At 37.3% G+C, this 20,297-nt stretch overlaps 1 protein-coding gene across 1 annotated transcript; it reads left to right on the top strand.

Annotated features, from left to right (window-relative positions):
* The first annotated feature begins 203 nt into the window (after positions 1-203).
* On the top strand, positions 204-16,839 carry LOC103724025 (DNA (cytosine-5)-methyltransferase DRM2-like). The gene is made up of 9 exons (XM_039124997.3): positions 204-452; positions 545-703; positions 838-990; positions 1,483-1,579; positions 1,669-1,715; positions 1,871-1,984; positions 10,382-10,481; positions 15,307-15,419; positions 15,509-16,839. The coding sequence occupies exons 2-9, from the start codon at positions 701-703 to the stop codon at positions 16,655-16,657; spliced, it is 1,776 nt and encodes a 591-aa protein (XP_038980925.3). The 5' UTR covers positions 204-452; positions 545-700; the 3' UTR covers positions 16,658-16,839.
* Positions 16,840-20,297: the final 3,458 nt, after the last annotated feature.

Here is a 20,297-nt window from a genome sequence, read left to right as displayed (position 1 = left end):
GGGTCTTGCATGCACAGCCGTTCGTTTTTATAACCTTATTCATCAAATGCTTATTTTGGCGTTTTGTTTTAATAATAAGTGCGTGTGATTATCTATAGCCACCTGAATAATTTTTCCGTTGAGAGAAGTCAAATCAGAGCCATTCTTAATAAACGGTGATTGATGGACTAGAATTTCTCCTTCAAGGACCGGTGAGGGCCTGCACTCGACAAGTAGCACAAGCGACAAGGCGACGCCCTTCTTGCCCGCCTCTCCCTCCATCTCTTCTCATATTTCTCTCGTTCCTCGGCGCTCCCTATTTCCTTTCTCGGTTTCTTCTTTCTTGCCCAGAAAGCAAGCAATTCGCCTAGAGATCTCCGAGGTGAGGATGCCGGAGCGATCCAGAGGATTACTGTAAACCATTTCTTTCTTCGCGATCGTTCACGGAGCTCCATCTCTCCGCCCCTATTGAGGTTCCCGCCGTAAAACCCTAAAATCTTGCAGGTCATTTCGCCGTTGTCTTCTTTTTTCTTTCTCCATCGTTTGATGGAGCCCTTGATCGCAGGCTCCACCAAGAACGCGCCACAGAAGGGTTTTCTTCACCAGCATTGTCGCCTCTGAGCGTTCTTGCCTCTGCAAGCCGTTCGGAAGGCTGTTTGGGTTCTCAATTTGGTGTCTCCTGGGCTAATTTGAAGGGTTTCTTGAGAGGTTTTCTCTTCCAATGGTGAGTTTTCTCTGCTACTGCTGTGATCATTATGTCATCTCTTTCAGTTCCATGCTTTGATCCCCCTTTTTTCTCTTTCTTTCAATTTTTTTTTTTTTTTTGTTTTGGACTTTCCCTTCTCTTTATTTGTTTAGGAAACTTGGACCAGTGATAGTGATCAGGATCTTGAATGGGGTAGTGATGATGAAGTCGTGGATGAGGGCACAAGGCACAGCTCTGTGCCGCCTTCTGGCCCAAGCCAGCCGCCGGTTTCTTCCCATGAAGCCATTGCAGGCCAATCTAATAAGGTAATTAAAACTATTTTTCCTGGAGATAAGAAAAAAAAGTTGAGGTTTTTTACACCCCTGCGTCTTAGCTGTCTTGGTAGGTGAGTGATACAAGGCTGAACCGAGATATAGGTTTATTGTTGGCAGGCTGAGAGATTTTTAAGAGGACTAACATAATGTTCGTCGATATAAAAATTGAAATGAAAATTTAGTTTTATGCATTGATTTTTGCCATTTAGTGATTGGAAAACCCATATAAGATAGTGAAAAGAGTATTGGGAAAATCTCGGCCAGTATACTAATAATATAAGCAAATGCTAGATACCTTTACTTTTGATGGGAAAATGCACTATGTTAGCTGATATCTAGTAGGCTTGGATTGTGAACCGTCTTTCAGTTTGGACACATTTACTTTTGATGCAAAGTTGTATTGGATGCATTTTACTCTTTGAATGATGGATGATGGAAATGCAACTGGGTGTACTGACTGATTGCATTCTGTATTTATCCAAGGCTTGTGAGGAGGGTCCTTCTCGTCCTAGTTTGGTCCGTGAATTTATAGTGATGGGATTTAAAGAAGACATGGTGGTTAAAGCAATTCAGGAAAATGGTAGGTGCTCTATGTTACAATCATCCGATTGTAAAAAAAATTAGCAACTGTCTGATAGCATATATCAACAATTGTTTTGTGGCTTGCAGGGGAAGGTGATACAGAAGCTATACTAGAGACACTTCTTACCTATAAGGTAAGCATTTGCATTGCTTATCTGGAGTAACCAATATATACTCAATGCTTTATTGGCCTCAGGAAACTTAAAATTGCACATATAACAAGTGTTTGGTTCATATGCAGGAGTTAGGGTTGCATTTCTCGTAGTTTACTTTATTTTGTACTTTGCAGGCTATTGAAAAAGCTCCTTCAGACCATGAAAACTCCCCAAATGATTGCTCTTTATCAAGTGACAGAGAGAATACAGATGAAGATCTTTGTGACATGGATGACTTTGAGGATGAGGTAATTAACTTAGCTGGCCTCTTTTAGAAGTTTGGTGGCTGTAGAATGGATTTATTTGGAAAATGCATATACAGGTATAAAATGATCAATTTTGATATATAAGAATATGATTGAGAATCTATGCTGTCCTTGTTTACTCTGTGTTATTTTTCCTTGTGGGTAATCATTAACATTAGAATAACTTCACAATGAGTTTTCTAGTTATTGACAACTTGAGGTAGTTCAATCCATGTTATGCAAGGTGGTTGATCAAGCCGGTTAGTGCCAGGGTCACAAATAATTTGCAGGCACATAATTATATAAGGCATGGTTATAATACACATGGGATGTGAAGAAAAGAGTTTACGCCCCCACCAAATTCAATGTTAGTGGTCAGAAATAAAGATATAACTTGTTGAATGTGTGCAAAAATAAAAATAAAATGAAAGGTGTAAATATCTATATGCAAAAAGTCATATGTTTTGGAGACTCCTAAATTATGCATTAAGTTGCCCTAAATATATAGCTCTAATAGGGTGACATAGAGTGTCGCTTCTAGAATATTTTGATGTGTAGGTTAGGTATCTACAAAATATATGATTTTTTGTAAACAGGCATTTTAGGCCTTCTTAATCACATCCAATGGTTTATACTTTTGTTTTTCGACCATCAACACTAAATTTGGTGGGTGTATATTACTTTCTTTACACCTTTATGTATTATAACTATATCCATATACATACATGATTCATCATTGTGTATTGACCCATAGTTATGGACCGTTAAACATCCCTAAAATAATGTTTCTTCTTCATAGAAGGACTCTCCAGTATCCTATGATAAATCTAGGACTCTAACTTAAGTAGTTTTACTCAAAAGAGGACTCTAGGTCAACATAAAACTTACTCAAATAGAAACTATTTACTTTCTAAATGTATTAAATTTGGAGTTCTATGGGATCCCACATAGCAAGCAATAAAAATCTATCCAAATTTCAACCCTGATTTTCTTGGAACATTTCTAATCTATCCTAGATAGAAAGTTGCACCTTATTTTCACATAATTTTTCTATCAAGTTTTAAGTCTTTTTTCTGAGGGGATTTGAGTAGAACTATCATTTAAGGAGATATAGGCACTCAAGCAAAGCGGGGGAACCCTTGAGCCCGCCTCAATGACTACTAGGATAGGCAGGTTTACTGAGGCGATGCCTGGCGAGCATCTGGGATGGAGCACCAGGAATTTGTGCAAGCACCTCCCCGGTATCCAGCACTATCATTTGATGTAGGACAATTTAGGGATTCTCTACAATGTATATGATGACCCCCCAAAAAGGGTTGGCTTGGAATTATAAAAACTTTTCTTGCTTGATTTCCAGAATTGAAAACAGGACAGCCAACAACAGAGCTTCAAATTCGAGGCAGTTACTGTTCAAGAAAAATCTTTTTTAAGGTTCCTTATATGGGGAAGGATGAGTGGAATCAAAATCTAGGGTTTCTTAGGTCTTAATTGAAGAATCCAATATGAACCTATAAATTTTATCAAATAATGCAAATAAACTATATAGACAGCAATGATTTGAATTTTCACAAGCAAAATAGAGAAGGAATGTCAGACCTGATGATTTATGTAAGAAAGAACTTAACAGATAAAAGCAGTAGACTAGCATTGCAAATAAATATTGATAGAACTATTTATAGCAACTGATATCTGCTGATAATCAGGTATTGCAAGCAGCAAACACTATGTAGAATAGGAGGTATAAAGCACAAAACTAGTAGAGAAAAAAGAGAGGATAATAAAGATAGGGAGGAAGAAGTGTGAGACACATACGCAGAGAGAGAGAGAGAGAGCCATCTTCACTAGCCTTTTCTTTTTTTTTTTATCCACAAAAAAACAACGTACATTACCCTAGGTGGCCAATCATAGAGTTTTATTTGAACCCTGACGTGATTTGCTTTCCAACCAAATTTTGAGCCCTTTTAGGACTCTTACAAACACCCACTAATTGACCAGCTAACTGACACTGCTTATGACTCCTAATAACTTGTTCATCACAGCATTAAGTGTTCATGCTACAGTAATTGGAACAGTAACCAATCCATTTAATTGAAATTTCCTAAACCACCCCTGAACTCAATTAAACACCAAAGACAGAAAAAATTAATCTGAGCCAATTCAAGCAACTCTTGGACTTCGTTTTGCTCCTCCAAGGCATCAATTGGATGGATGAACAGTAACCAATCCTTTTAATAGAAATTTCCTAAACCACCCGTGAACTCAATTAAACACCAAAGACAGAGTACCAAATTAAATCTGAACCAATTCAAGCAGCTCTTGGATTTTGTTTTACTCCTCCAAAGCACCAATTGGATGGATCTGGTCCAACTGTTCCGTCATGGATTGATGATCATGTGATTTCACCCCTTCTTTGCTCAGATTGACGATTGGAAAGCTTTCTAGGCTGACTCTTCTATCCATTGCATCCTCTTTTAGACTATAAATACCTTTCTTCAATAGAGATTGCATCATTCTTCCTATCCTTTGCTCATCCTTTTAGAGCTTTATTAGATTTATTTTGATGTTGATTTCGACATATCGGTGTCCTCATAAATAAAGGGATGCTCTAGGATGTTCAGTGGTTTACTCTTTCGTGTGTTATATATTGTCTAAAAACATGAACTTTATTATGGGAAGTGGTGTTTTGCTGATTCGATCGGAGAAAAGGAAGATTTTTTTCAATCCGATCCACTCGAATCTCTCAAAAAAATTAAAAGAAGATAAAAGAAATCTCGAAAGTAGGGCTTAAGTCCTCTTTTCTTCCATTGATTCTCCACACACCAAAACTAAGGTACATAACCCTATTTATAATACTAGTGAGGTCCCCCCTATCATAATTTAGGTTGGACTCCTCTTCTAGTTCGAATAGAATCAGACATCTTAAAATAAATATAACTAATAGAAATATTCTAGAAAAAACTTAAATTTAGAATATTCTAGAAAAAATTAAAATTGTTGAAGAGGTAGATCTCGACTTCTACATTAGTTTTGCTTTCTGTCACTTTGCTTGATTCTTTTCTGATGGAGAGCTATATCCGGTTAAAATCTAACTCGAAAAAAAAACTTTCAGCTTGATCAGCCCGTTTTAGAGCCTAAATGTTGGAATTTCGGCCCGATTCAACATCTTAGATGTAGATCTCGAAAAGCTACCTAATTTTAAAAAAAGATAATCTCAATCAGACATCATATGACCAAGTTCTGGCCTTCGAAAATTTGATATGCGACTCGGTTTTCTGATGTGGCAGATCTCGCTCCTGAATCCTGTCCAGCCTTGCTCGTAGTAGCCAAAGTTTTTCATATCGAGTCTAGCGATCCTCCTAATACTCGTTGTGGCTAAAGTGATTCACATAGAATTTGGTGATCCTCCTAGATATCCGTAGTGGCCAAAGTGGTCCACATCGAGTTTGGTGATCCCCTTTATACTCAAAGTGGCTAAAGTGATCCGCATCGAGTTTGGTAATCCTTTTGAATACTCGTAGTAGCCAAAGTGGTCCACATTGAGTCCGGTGATCCTCCTGGATTATGTGGTATCATGTTTGAACTTTGAAGCTATTTTAGGATGCCCAATGATTTAGTTTTGCTGACTTTGTATGAAAAGATGCTATAGGAACTTGTATCTTGGTGTGATTTTGGAAATATGGGAAACAAAAATATGGGATTTTTGAAAAGATGCTAATGTTTAAGATGATCATTGTTTAGGTCCTTAGGATGTTGAAAACTGATTAAACTTATGTTTTTTGTATTGTTTTGAGACAAAAATACTATCTATGTCTAATGCAATTATTGAATCTTTCATAATCTAACACCTTGCTTTCTTTAGGCTAGTGTCATTTGGAACCTAGTGCCTCAGGTGGTGGGGATCTTGTCGCCTTAAGGCACCTTTTGCTTTTGAGAACCTTGCTCCAAACCACACCCTAAGATTGAAAGTGCTGGTAAAGTCTCTTGGTGGTTGTATAAGAGACATGCGTTCAAATCCCGCCTTCGCCACTAGGTAGTCCATTGCCTTTGGGCCTTTCAATTTAGAAAAACACATGACTCAGTAAAACTAGCAAATTAAACTGAAACTAAACTAAACTAAACCTAATTTGGACCTAAGCTACATCACTTGCCATTGTTCTAAATGACAGCATTTTCCCTATTCCTTTTATTTTTGAATGCAGACAAGCACTTCTACTATGAGATCATTTTGTAACCACTGAACTATATGCAATTGTTGTAACTGGTAACTTGCACACTTTGTGTTTTCTTATAATGCATCAAATAACATTTTATTTGGCATTTCATTGAGCCGTTTTCACTGTCTCAAAATTGCTGCATATCTTTTAAATTAGACAATTAGATGTTAGGTTGGTAATCATCCCCAAGGCCTCCTAGTAGATCATTGGCCTCCTGGTAGATTATGGTGCGCAGTGAAGTTTGTGTGGACATGGATAGTGCATGGAAGCTATTGTTTATGGAAATGAGGTAGCTGAAACAGTTTGTGACAGGTGGCGTTAAAGATCACGAAGGAGGTGCATCCTCTGTTGCATGGAAGGACAAAACCTTGGGATTGGAGTTGCCCTGAAAAGGTAGCGATGCTTGCGATTTCATTTGAGATGGCAGGTTCAGGTGTGAGGAGAAGAAAAGCTGTAGATATTTAAGGAGAAGAAAATGTTGGGATTGTGGGATCTTATAGAAATCCTTCTAATAGTTTGGACTAAACATTGATGGTAGAGGTTATAAGCTTAATATTGAATGCTGAAAGATAATTTTATCTTGTAGAAGTTTTGCACTAACAAGGGAGAGTTCATGATTCTTACACATGTTCCATGCAAACTAAGATACAATAGCTTAAGATGGGGAAACAAAATCTCTTATGTGTGGAGCATACTTTCAATTGTTGAACAAGAGATGGAGGGCAGGTGCTGTGCATGAGTTGATGGTCGAGCAGGACAAAGAGTAGAGATGGAAATAACAGCAAGAAGAAGGGATAGAGATGCGACAAAGAGAATGCATAGGTTGGTGAAAACTGATGTAGAATTGATAAATTCATTGTACGGGTAACTAAAGCAGGGACAGAATCTAGAAGTGTGAATTTATTCATGTGGAGGGGTATACTAAGTAGAGGTGTATTTTGAGAGCATAAAATTTTTACATGGTGGAAAATTTCAGGATATTGTATGATTGTAGTAATAGGACGTGTATGTGCTATATGGATATGGAAATATATGGTATAAGCTGAGTTTTCTGGTTTTTGAGTATGAGTTGGCCTACATCTAAATCTGGATCCTACATGATCAAGGTTGTTAATGCAGCTAGGCAATTCCTAGTCATTGGCGCTGTAACTGCATAAGGCACTGCCCAGGCAGATCGCCTAGGCAGTCCATCTTTTAGAAGGGCCAAAAAGCACATAAGCTGCCGATAGTAACACTATCGACCTCATTTTTTTTTTCAAACCATGCATGTAAATATCAGATTCACCATTGTAGCATAAGAGGATCAAAACAATGACATGATCCATGTTAATCAGCCAGTCAAATGCTGTAGTAAAAAGTGATAACAAAGTCACGGTATTAAAAGATAAATCTGAAAAATAAAAATTAGACGAGTTTACCAAAAAAAAAAAAAAATCTAAAGTGCATAACTTAGTTGAAATCTCATATTCGCATTCCAAGAAAAAATGCAAGTAGAAAGAAAATAGAGAAAAAATGACAAAATATGGATGGAAATGAATAGAAAAGAGGAAGAAGAAGAGAATGAGAAGGGAAAGAGAGTAACATGAGAGGAGAGGTGGAAAAGGAAAAGAAAAGAGTAAGTATTAAAAGAAGAAACTTCTAGTGTTCTTTGGACTAACAACAATGGTCGACAACCTCTTGGAGGGCTGCTGAACTGAGAGCCTCTGGCCCATGGAGGATAGTGACTAGATGACAACTGGTAGAGGACTCCTTAGTTGCCCTATAGATGAGGGAGGTTGTTGGGTTGTGAGAGATCGGGGAGGGAATGAGCAAACTGAAAACAGATTTTAAATTATGTTAACTAAAATAAGTTTATTTTAGTTATAGTAATGAAAATAAAATAAAGCAAGAAAGTACAAAACAAAAGAATGGAGTGTATGTATCCTTTAATGTAAGAGCACCTAGAGGCTCTCTAAGGGCCTAGGGTGGCACTTTTGACAACACTCTACATGGTTTTGGTCTAATTGTTGGGCTTGAACTTGACACTATAGCAATTAGGATTGGATTTTGTTGCAGTGGGCTATTGGCCCCAATGGTACCCCCGCATAATGAATGTCATCATTAAATGCATCTTATAAAAAGTTACCTATGTTGAAAAAATCATTCATATATAATCACTTTTCTAATCTAATCTCAAACGAGCCTTTTACTTGGTAGCATGTGCATACACTTGTAATTTCCCTCCTCCTTATGAATTCGTTAAAGCTAACATCTAATTAATGGATACTCAATGATTAATCTTTTTAATAACCATAATTCTGTTTTTTTCTGACGAATATTTACCAAGAATAAATAGTGACATGTAATGAGAATGATAGTTCATTCAAAACCTCAGCCCATTTCAATGGGTATAATTTATTTGAGAAGAGAAATTTGCAGAAAGGCTTTTAATTTCTCATAATCCATGGACAAATGAGAATATCCATTTAGCTATGGTCGTCAAATAGCTTGAGTGATGAACTCTTACTTTTTTTTTCTTTTAGGAAAATGCTAAAAACTACCTTTTAAGATTTCTGAATGGTCCTGGTTTTAGATTTTGTGTTTCTTTCCGATTAGTTGATCCAACTCTTAGTATGGGGAGGGGGTTGGAATATGTTTAGGATTGAATGGCATCAAATTTTGCACCTATTCGTCATATCCATATAGTGCCATAAAATCCTATGCATATAGGTTACCGCTGAGTTATAGTTTGATAAGGTGCCATGGATGATCATGATGTAGGCTTTGTACCTATAGAGAAGATACCATGCAATCTTTAGCATATAGTCTTGTATTGTACTGGATGGGATGGAAATTTGAACCAGTATATGGAGAGGGAGAGGAGGTTTGTGAATGTGTGTGTGTGTTGGGGAGGGGGAGACGAGATAAAAGAGAGAGTTGCATGCTTCGACAGTGTGACTTCTATTTCATAGCATAGGCATGTGTCCAGCGAAATTGAACTAATTAACAGCTAAACTGGCTTGCAAGTTGCATGAGGTTATTGACCAGGTATAGAGATGACTTTGAAAGACAATGAGACTGATCTCAAGCTTTGGACAATCATGAGTTCAGATCCAACTTGAGGATGATATGGCAGCACTAGAAAGACTTTCTTTTATAAGATGATTGCTCTAGCTATAAGAATATTGTTGAGAGCATTCTGACTTTGAAAGCTCCCTCTCTATCGCATTCACCTCTAGGTTAAACCTCTGTTTTCCTACTATAAAGCCATTAAATGTTTGAAATTACTAGATCAAGTTGATTTCAAAGGAATGAGGGATCATGAATTTAGTTTTTTGGTATCAAAGCTTCTTGACCCAATATCTTTCTTGCTAATTTTTCATGGATCAAGGAATTTTGATTTTTTTTACTTATTTATTTTCAAAGTTTCTTTTGTGGCTTTTGGCATGTTAGGTTTTAGAACTTCTTTGCTCATTCTTTTTTCGTCTCCCGGAGCAGAACAACATTGTCTTATGATATTCTGTTTTTGCTTTTCATTTTAATGATTTCATGTTCTTCAATATTATCAGTGACTACCAACAGTTTTCTGTACTTAATGCTAGTGAATATAACTTTTATGTGGCTTCCAATACATGCCTATTGGTAGTATTATGGGTTTTTTAACGGCATGCATTCATTTTTGTATAATATGTTAGATGTATGTTTGTTTACCTGCAAGAACATTTTCCAGACCGATCCTATATTAGAAACTTATTTTTTATGTACCTCTTTTATGAACCCCTTCCCTTCCTGCTTGTGGTCGATGCTTTAAGGTGCAGCCCTTTTGGTTCACAATCTTGAATGCATTTAGAGGCTTATCATGTTGCATCTTGAATGATTGTAAGGTCATCTTTTCCCCTCTGATTCTTGGATTATCTTTGGTCTTTGACCTCTCTTTCTGACCTCATTTTTCCCTTGCTTTTTTATTTGATTTGAATGATTAATACTATAGTGATGCCTGGTGATAACTTGTTTTACCAACTAAAAGTTTTGCCTTAAAAAGCAAGTTTTTAAGCTTATCAAATACTTTGTTTCAGATTCTAGATTTGAAATTTTATATGATTCTTGTATGATGTTGACATTTTTTCCAGAAGTATAAAATTCTTGGTTAAAAATACTCTATGCCATAGGATGAATGCATAACTCGTGAATTTTGCTGTCTGTTCAGGAATTCGCAGAAGATTTGTCCGAGAAAGATAGGAAATTATTAATTTTAGTGGAGATGGGTTTCCCCACAGACAAGGCATCTTCAGCCATAGATAGATGTGGTACTGTTATAGCATCTAGTCAATACCTATAACAGAACATTTTTTTGGGAGATTGTAAAACAGTAACCATGATTACTCTGACCTGAATGAATTTATATTGATTTTCTTTAGCTTGACTGCATGTGGAGACCTAGTAGGTGCTTGGAGTGATTTGCTGTTTGGTGCATCCCATACATCTATTTTTCATATTACATGAATCTTCTGACTTAGTTGAAATCAACTTTCTATGTGGATATGCAGCAAGATATCACATGCATGTGCTGCAAATAGCTTATATACATATTATATGCAGTAAATACTGTTTCTTCTAGTTTCTGAAACTCTTGACATATTTAAAGGCTTCAAGCCTTGAAAGATATTGTTTATCTTGTTTCAGTTGCAGTTGTTGATCAATACTTCCTTGTCATTTTTCCTTTTTTTCTTGAGAGGGAGTTCTAATTGTGTCAAATAAGTATGGCTGGTGTTAACTATCAACGACAAGGATATAATATTTTTTTTCTGTGAAATAGGAAATTTATAATTCCTACTATCTGAAGTTTAGTTAATAGATAACAATGAAATTTGCTTGCACTTATATTTGACACTTTATTGTACAAGAATATTTCTTGAACATGAAAAATGGAAGAAACAATATAAGGAAGGAAGCAAACATTCCAAATGTCTGGTAAGTGAAATTTTTTTAGTGTTGTTACTTGTTAACTTAACAATAGGTAACAGGCCTTTATTATGGCATAGGTTTCCACTAAAGGATGGGTACTTCAAAACTCTTCTCACTACTGTTGATTATTGCTATTCTTGGTTCACTCTACTATGTTTCCAATCATTTAACTTGAAATTAAGGTCTGCTCAATGAAACTATCTAGTGCCAAAACCAAGCATAATCAAACCATCTTATACAATATTCCTTACATTATTGTCTTGCTGAACTATCATTCCTATCTATTCTCATATTTTTCATATTTGACCCCTAACTTTGTCACAAGATTATCTCAAAGTTCTCACATGTTCTACTCATTTATGCTCATGTTTCTTGTCATAGGCTAGATGTTCTAATAGCTAAATTATACATAGAATTACACTGTTGATTGCCTCTATATACATGTATTTCAAACAGTTTTGTTGTATACTTGCCTCATTATTTCTTACAACTTTAGTGTGGGGGCGCTGGGTTGTTGCCCCACGTGGAATTCAACTGAATGAGCTTTGCAACTTCTCCAATGCAATGCCCATGGGCATGCTTACATAATCGTCTTTGGGAACTTATTCATCCTTCAAACCCTTTCACCTAGGTGTAAGATCACTTTGTTGTGGTGTGGGCTAAGATAAGCTTCCAAGACATAGCATAAGAGAACTTGTATAGAAGAAATTCCCTACATCCAGACCTGGATGTTAGTAATGGTACTTGGACCTGTTGGACTTTTTTTATCTTGGATGATGTCCAATAAGAGGTCCTCTACCTTCCTAGAGATTCCAAACCCTACTAAGGCCTTGGGATTATGCCAGTGGCATTCATCCAAATGGTAAGGAAAATTTGGAATTTCCCTGCTACATGTATCCTATGTACAATTCTTAATAAGACCTCTGAAATTTTGGAGTTTCGAGTCTTTTTTATTTAATCCCATAAGGTCAGCAGCCAATTGCTACCTAAATTCTTCTGCATTTACCTACCCCAAGGAAAAACTTGACTCCTTCCTTTTGAGCATGCATCAATGCATGCCATATGCCCACAGCCTATGTTAAGGTTGATATTCCAGAGCACTGTGCTTGCTTTTCCCTAGCATCATGGTGTGAAAGCCATCCAAACTCCCTGTAGTCTATGTTCATCATTAAAGATAATCGAAGCATCAAATAGTTGTTCTTTTTCATTAATAAGCCTGATTGCAACAGATGTAATGTATTAGCATCATGATCCAACTAATTTGCTAAACTTAGCTGCTTTTTATTATTGGTGGTTTACTGGATCTTCAAATATATATGTGCAATGTTATTATGTGCTCATATGATTGCAGAAATTGTTGTTCTTTAGATTAATGCTGACAGCCATAAATAGTATTAGATCCCTGCTTAGTCCTAGTTGTCTGAAGAAATATAGTTCATATGGACTTTGTTAATCATATCATTGGGTTTCCTACCATTTATTGTCATAATCTCTATTGAGTTCCTGTATTTTTGAAACATAAGGGGATCAGTCTAAAGAAGGTAGCTAATTAAGGGACATGATGAAAATGCTTACATTGAATAACAGATACCTTGTCACGAATACAATTTACTATTTTGGTGTATTTTCTACATTCTGCTGCCTAAAATGCTTACTTGAATAACAGATACCTTGTCACGAATACAATTTACCATTTTGGTGTATTTTCTACATTCTGCCACCTTCTACCTCTTTGTCAATCTCATGTTGAATGTTCATTCTTCTCATTTTCTCTTTAGTTTTAATTTTTTTTTCCATTTTAGATCTTCTACTACCATACAAGCTCATGATTAATAGATAACCAGATTGTTCTCTTGTATTTCCCTCCTTCCCACCATTTGTGTTACTCGATCTATTGTTCTGCTTCTTAGTTTAGCTGACTGAGCTCTTTTTGTTTATGTATTTCACTGAAATTGTGCCTCGCATTATTATCTTGTTTAAAGCATTACTGAGTGTTTTGAACTCTGATTTGATAACTCACTGGTGATATGGAACATTGAATGGAGATTTGTAGGAGATTTTTGGCCCAACACATACTCGTATGTTGACAGGGCTTTACACATATGGTGTCTTTTTATCCTTATGTTTGCACCAATAATGTGGCTTACATGTTCTTCATGTGATCTAAGAACTAGATCAGTTTCATGAGTGAACAATGGCTAGGCCTTTGACTGACATGTGAGCCTTGCAGTCAAGTTTTAGGCGTGTCATGTGGTTTTTTTGTCTTTCTCAATGTTGGAGAAGAGAATGGCCAAACCAGCTACCGCACAAAGTGTTCTGAATTTTTACTTGTAGAATCTTAAGGCTCACCAAAATTGTCTGTAGTAGAGTTTCTGTCCAACATAATCTCTACCACAATTTAAGGCTCAATCAATAACTCTATTTCTTCCAATATTGGTTAATGTCATCCAATTTAGGGCCTTCTTGGTAAAATCCTGCTGGATCTGGTGGGATCAGTGGAGAGAGACAGCATAGTATTTCTTTTTTTTTTTTGGTGGGGGGCTGTGTCTGATTGCTGCAGGATTAAATAAAAAAAGAAGTTGAAAGGTCTTGTTTCATCAGGAAGCGATCAGGCCCCACTAACCCTCCACTATCTCCTTCCCTTTCTCCCACTCCCTCCCTTCCACGGTGCTCTCTCCCCCACTGATCCTGTCAGATCTAGCAGGAAGTTTATAAAGAGGCCCTTACTGTGCTTAGGATTATGGCATAAGCTGATCCGCTCCCTGTGGGCATTAACAATGGATGAACAGGAAAATTAATTGGACAGACTTGGGTACCATTTTGGTATGATTTCGTAAGATTAGGTCTTCAACATAGGGCAAAGTATATGTTAAATATAAGGGAGAGTTTATAACAGGAGAATTAGTTAAAGGGCTAAAAATTGCAGATCTATTTGATTATAGAATTCTTGGTTCGCAAGGCTAGTAGGAATAAGGCTGGTTAGGGTTGTGAACATATCTTGGGGTTAAGCAATGAGGTTTGAAGGGCTAATGGGTCAACATTGTATAGATCTCATTAGGGAATCAGATCAGATCTAAGGCCTCTTCGTTGAAAGTTACATTTTCAAGAAGCAAGGGGAGCATGTCCATGAGAGAGCAAGAGAGGGGTGATCACTATTCTAGCAACCAAGAAAGAAATATGAGTTGTTTAGTGTCTCCCAGAAGTAAAAGGGCAAAAAGGAAAGAATATTAAGTCTTCACTTGCGGTGGATGCTCCCCTAACCATACTCTTGAGCAAGGTCCGCCGTACCAGTATCGATCGGCGTACTGGTGGCGACCCGGACCGGTACGAACCGGTCCGTACCGGTTCTTCAACAATAAACTATCGGTACCGGATTCCACGCTGATCCGGTACCGGTCCCAGACCGGACCGGTACGTACCGGCCCGTACTGGCCTGTACAGACCGGTACGGCAGACCATGCTCTTGAGAATGATACCTACACCAGCTTTCAAGCTTCTCTCTGCAATAAAGAGAATGGCAGATCCTATTTCAATCTTTCGAAATCCATTTAGAGTCCAAAACAGAGCAAACTAGTGGCCCTAGAGCCTTTTATGGCAGATTGTTTACCAATCTTTTAAGCAACCCCAGATTTATAAATGAGTTTTTTAAGTTACTTTATCACTTAACCTAAGTTTGTATAATTTTTTGTTTTAGTTCATTGCTAGCCAGTCTTTTGATGAACTTCCATATTGCACTCTAACTCATGAATAAAGTAAAGTGTTTCTCATGGATGTTAATGCAATATTTTATAATAACAATGATGGCATTTAGAAAAATTTGCTGATATGCCATCACAATGGAGAGGTTAGGCACCTTAGGAAGTATCTTGGTAGCTGTTGCAAACAGGGGTTAGGGTTTATTCAACATGATTTAGATGAATCATTTCAATTCTATGTCGTTCTTGTTTTTCTAGGTGATGGTCACCCAGAATTTCTCTCAAAGCCATTGTTAAATAAACTGTATCTATGTAATGGATTGACTGATATCCTTAGCTGGATATAAGCATTATGAGTCTTGTAATTTCATTTCTTGAAATATATACAGGTTTTAGCACTCTTTATCCAAGTATGCTTCCATTAATCTCTTTAATATCTCTGTTCATTCCCTTATATTTGCCATGTCACCAGGTCCAAATGCATCTCTTTTGGAACTAGCAGATTCCATACATGCTGCACAGATGGCAGAAGAATCCGATTGTCATCTAAGAGAATCTCGTATTTCAGATTCGACTGAAGAGGGGGTAATCTCGAGATCTGTAAAATTTATATTAGAACTGCACTGTTTATATTTTCTTACTGCAGACTCTCTGTTATGGTTTGGTCCATGCAGACTTACGTTTATGATTCCCAGAGAGGTAGGAAAAGGAGGTCTCCTGAGGAGACAAATTACAAGAGGAAACGTTTGCTTTCTGACAGTGAATCTATGATCTGTCTTCCTAAACCGATGGTTGGATTTGGTCTCCCAAATCAGAGGATGACCCTTGCAAACAGAAAGATACCTGAGGCAGCTACAGGCCCACCGTACTTCTATTACGAAAATGTGGCCCTAGCACCAAAAGGTGCTTGGGAAACAATCTCACGGTTCTTGTACGACATTGAGCCGGAGTTCGTGGACTCAAAATACTTTTGTGCTGCTGCCAGAAAGAGAGGGTATGTTCACAACCTGCCCATCCACAACCGATTTCTTCTTCATCCTACTCCTCCAAAAACCATACAAGAAGCCTTCCCAGTGACAAAGAAGTGGTGGCCTTCTTGGGACTACAGGAGACAGTTCAATTGTTTGCAGACCTGTGTTGCAAGTGCAAAACTGACGGAGAGGATACGGACTGAGCTTGAGAAGTGTGGCGACCCACCTCCTGAACGAATACAAAAGTACGTTCTTGAGGAATGTAGGAGATGGAATCTTGTTTGGGTGGGGCGGCACAAGGTTGCACCATTGGAGCCAGACGAGATTGAAATGTTGTTGGGCTTCCCAAGGGATCACACTAGAGGGGGAGGTATTAGCAGGATGAATAGGTACAAGTCCCTTGGGAATTCATTCCAGGTGGATACAGTTGCTTACCATCTCTCCGTATTGAAGGACATGTTCCCTAATGGAATAACTGTATTATCACTTTTTTCGGGTATTGGGGGTGCTGAGGTGGCTCTCCATCAGCTGGGAATACATATGAAGACTGTTGTTTCCGTTGAGATTTCAGATGTAAACAGAAACATACTTAAGAGTTGGTGGGAGCAAACAAATCAAACAGGGGAACTAATAGACCTTTCTGATGTACAAGAACTTAACGGTGACAAGCTTGAGCAGATGATTAACACATTTGGTGGGTTTGATCTAGTTATTGGTGGAAGTCCATGTAATAATCTTTCAGGTAGCAACCGCTATAGTCGTGATGGGCTGGAGGGTAAACATTCATCTCTTTTTTATGATTATTTTCGCATCTTAGACCTTGTGAAGTGTATCATGGGGAAGAACTTTTGATTGCACCATCTCACTTTCTTGTTTTTGGGTCTGATAAGCAACAGTTATGTTAGCTATGTATTTAAAATGTTGAAAGATCATGAGGATGTTCTCTTTGAACCTTAACTTGCATTGCAGAGGCAAATTATGTTATTTATCCATGCTTAGCACAAATAAATTTCATGGTTTAAATTTTGAATTTACAGCAATACTATCATCTCAAGAATTATTGAGAAAAAATCTTGAATATTCGATTATTATTTATTGGCCAGGTGATTCTCTGACTTATTCTCCAATAAGTAAATTTTATTGAGGTAGATGTATTTCTCTCTCTCTCTCTCTCTCTCTTTTTTCCTCTATTTTTGCAATAATAGCTTAAAACAAGTTGTTCATGGACTGTTCGTGGATTACCAAGTAATGAAGCTGTATTATACTGCAGTGGTGATGGCCTTTTAACTCTGCTTGAGGCCTTCCCTTGCTTGTTTTCCCCCTTTTTTTTCAATTATTTAATTATAGAACTAACATGGGACCAAGATGTCGATAGCGATGTTTTCACGGATTTTAATGTTGCTGCTGTTGCCTGTTACTTGAAATAGTGGCTAGGATTGCTCAATCAATCCTGTGACTAGATTGTTGTGGAATAGAGTAATGGCTATAATAATAACTTATAATGGGAAATAGCAGGCATTGAAATCAAAATAAAGGCATCATTTGATATATCACTTTTAATGGATTATAATATTATTCTTTCGGATTGGTAACTTTTTTCAGTTATTATGTATTAATATTAATAATATTTTTATTTTAAAAAGAATGAATAAAAATAATTGAGGTGCCTACATGGCAGCTGCAATTTCTTCTAAAACACAGTTTAGGAAAGTGCATAATTAGAGGAGCACAAAATAGGGATGCAAATATGCTCGGCAGAACCGGGTAGTTAGCTTGGGTTTGGCTTGTTATAGAATCAGTATTTTAGCTTAAGCTGAGCTTGACAGCACATGTTTAAGGTTAAATCATTTGTAATTTGAACCAAGCAACATGAATAAGCTTGTTATTGAGATGATGTTTAAGGTTAAATCATTTATAATGGAATCCACCCACAGATGAAACCTCACATAAATGGTCCCTACCCAGGTTGTCCTCAGCTCAGCACTAGGCATAGTGACATCATAAATTTGACTCCCACCAGCAATGATGAGGCAAGAATCTAGACCTTTGATCACAAAGCCCGTGCCTCCTTTGATACCACCAGCACTCATACTACCATCGAAGTTTACCTTGAGGAAGCTCGGAGGTGGAGGCTTCTAGAAGATGAATTGCATCCCGGACGCTGTGTGAGCTGAGGTGGGGTCCCAGGTGTTCCGAACTATCAAGGTCTCTCCAATGGCGGATGAGTGAATAACTTTAGCAGCCTAAGTGAAGGACCTCTCCAAAGTGACTCTCTGTGGCTGAGTACTATCCTCAAATATTTGGCCATTCCTGGCAAATCAGATGTAGTAGGCTAAATATGCAATCCTGATGCCCTAGCTTTCGATGTGAGGTCTATTCTTACACCTCCTCAGACAGGAAAGGAAGAACTCAACTAGGACCCCAGCTTGGAGGAAAGTCAAGGGGTTTTGGATGAGGCCCCAAACCTAGCGTGCTTGCGGGCACCGAAATAAGATATGATCCACAGACTCCACTACCAGGCAAATGTCGCAGTTCGAGGATTTTCTCATCCCTCGACCGCTCAGAACTCCCTTGGATGGCAGCCGACCCCATGCCACTTTCCAAATGAACAATGCCACTCTTAGGTGAACCCCCAGCTTTCAAATCCAAGCACCATCCAATATCCGGTCATGCTCAGCCTTGTAGATATTATACAAGTCCTTAGCCCTTACTCTCGGACTGCAAGTGAAGTGCCACACCCTCCTGTTCGTGGTAGCGAACCTAGAGATAGGTAAGGATATAGGCTCTATTTAACAGAGCTTTTGGTGGGCCAAAAAATATTTTTTGACCCTCCAAAAGAACTTTTAGATGAAATAGTAGTGTTTAGTAAAAAATCGAGAAGTTGTTTTAGTTTTATCAGAAAGTTGAAAATGTCTACTTGGGAGAATCTTTAAAATAAAGTTTCTTTGGAAAAGTACTTTTAGCACACATTAAAAAGTTGTTTTAGATTTATAATTTTTTTAAGATTAAAATACCCATGATAAAATTATATAATTGCAGAAAGTGTCTCTTTATATCATAATGCATGAAGAAAAAAATCTATAGGAGCTTCAACAAATAAGAAACCCTAATCGGCCTTGGCTTTCTTCTTTGCTACGTGATCAAGATATTATTTCTTTCCTCCATTTATTTGTCCATCGTTTTGAATGAGAAAGCATTGAAAAAAAAAGAATCGTAAAATCTTACTTTTGCAAGTATGATTGCATGCCTCTATATTTTTCTCCAAAAATTAGTTCCTAAAAATATTATATTAATAAAATTTTAATATATAATGATAATAATTATAATATTTTATATTAAAATATTGTATTATACTATAAATATAATATTATATGACATTATATCATAATACATTGATATGTTATGTTATATAATATCGAATTATGCTATATTATTATGCTACAGTATACGATATTATATTAACTATATTAAAATAATATTATATTACATTACAGTAATATTATACTATATCATATATTTATGTATTAATATATATTATATTTTATTATGTTCTATTATATAATATTATGCAATATTTTTTATGATCATTTTGTTAGCTATAAGTACTTTCTCAGTTTGTTTGCCAAACACATTAAAGCTCCACAGCATTTTAGAAATGTAGTTACCAAATAATAAATATCTTTTTATAAAAGCTCTACTTCAAAAAGTTCGACTTTTGAAAGTTCTACTGCTAATAGCTCTATCAAATAGGGCCATAATCTGCGTTGTTGATCGCACTCCAAAAAGACGAGTGATGAGGTCAATGTCTCATCTCTTCTGCCCAAGAACGAACAACTCACAGATTCACATGTTTGGGCTCACCTTAGCATTGACCATGGTGGGCCATTGCAAAAGAGGTAAGTCCGAATCCAAGCATCTGCGATCACATTCACTGATCGTCCATCACCAATGGACCATCTAATATTCGCAATAACTGTAGGGGCCTAGAAACAGATCTTTCTCCATATTAATGAACTATTTTGATTGGCCCGGATACCAAAGGTGATGTCCATGGGCCATATTTGGCCCTCACAATAGAGCTCCACAAGCAGTCATGCTCCAACAAGAACCTGGCAGGGCCTCTTGTCTAATCATCAAGGATTGCACTCTCAAGCCACCATCACATAGGGGTTGGCAGATAGCTCCTTAGGCAACCAAATGCACTCTGTCTGCTCCACCCCCCATCCTCCACAAGAAGTTTCTGAATAGTTGTTCAAGCTTCGTTAAAGAGGACTTTGGGAGGGCAGTATGAGACATAAAAAAGATCGGGATAGAACTAAGCATAGACCTCACCAGTGTTATTTTGCTTGATGGCACCACAGTCCGCTCTTCGTAGCCTCTTCTTGAAAAGAGGGATCCCAAGGTAGTCCCAGGCCCCATCCTGCTCTCTAAACTCTAAAGTAATTCTTGACAGAGGCCTTTAGCTGCGTCTGTGCCTTTGGATTGAAGCAAG

This window comes from Phoenix dactylifera, chromosome 2 (genome assembly GCF_051530095.1).
Source record: "Phoenix dactylifera cultivar Ajwa chromosome 2, Ajwa_hap1_PhDact_Kaust_v1.1, whole genome shotgun sequence".
In the NCBI taxonomy this organism is placed as follows: domain Eukaryota; kingdom Viridiplantae; phylum Streptophyta; class Magnoliopsida; order Arecales; family Arecaceae; genus Phoenix; species Phoenix dactylifera.
Note: the sequence above shows the minus strand (reverse complement) of the source record. Positions and strands in the feature narration are given on the sequence as shown.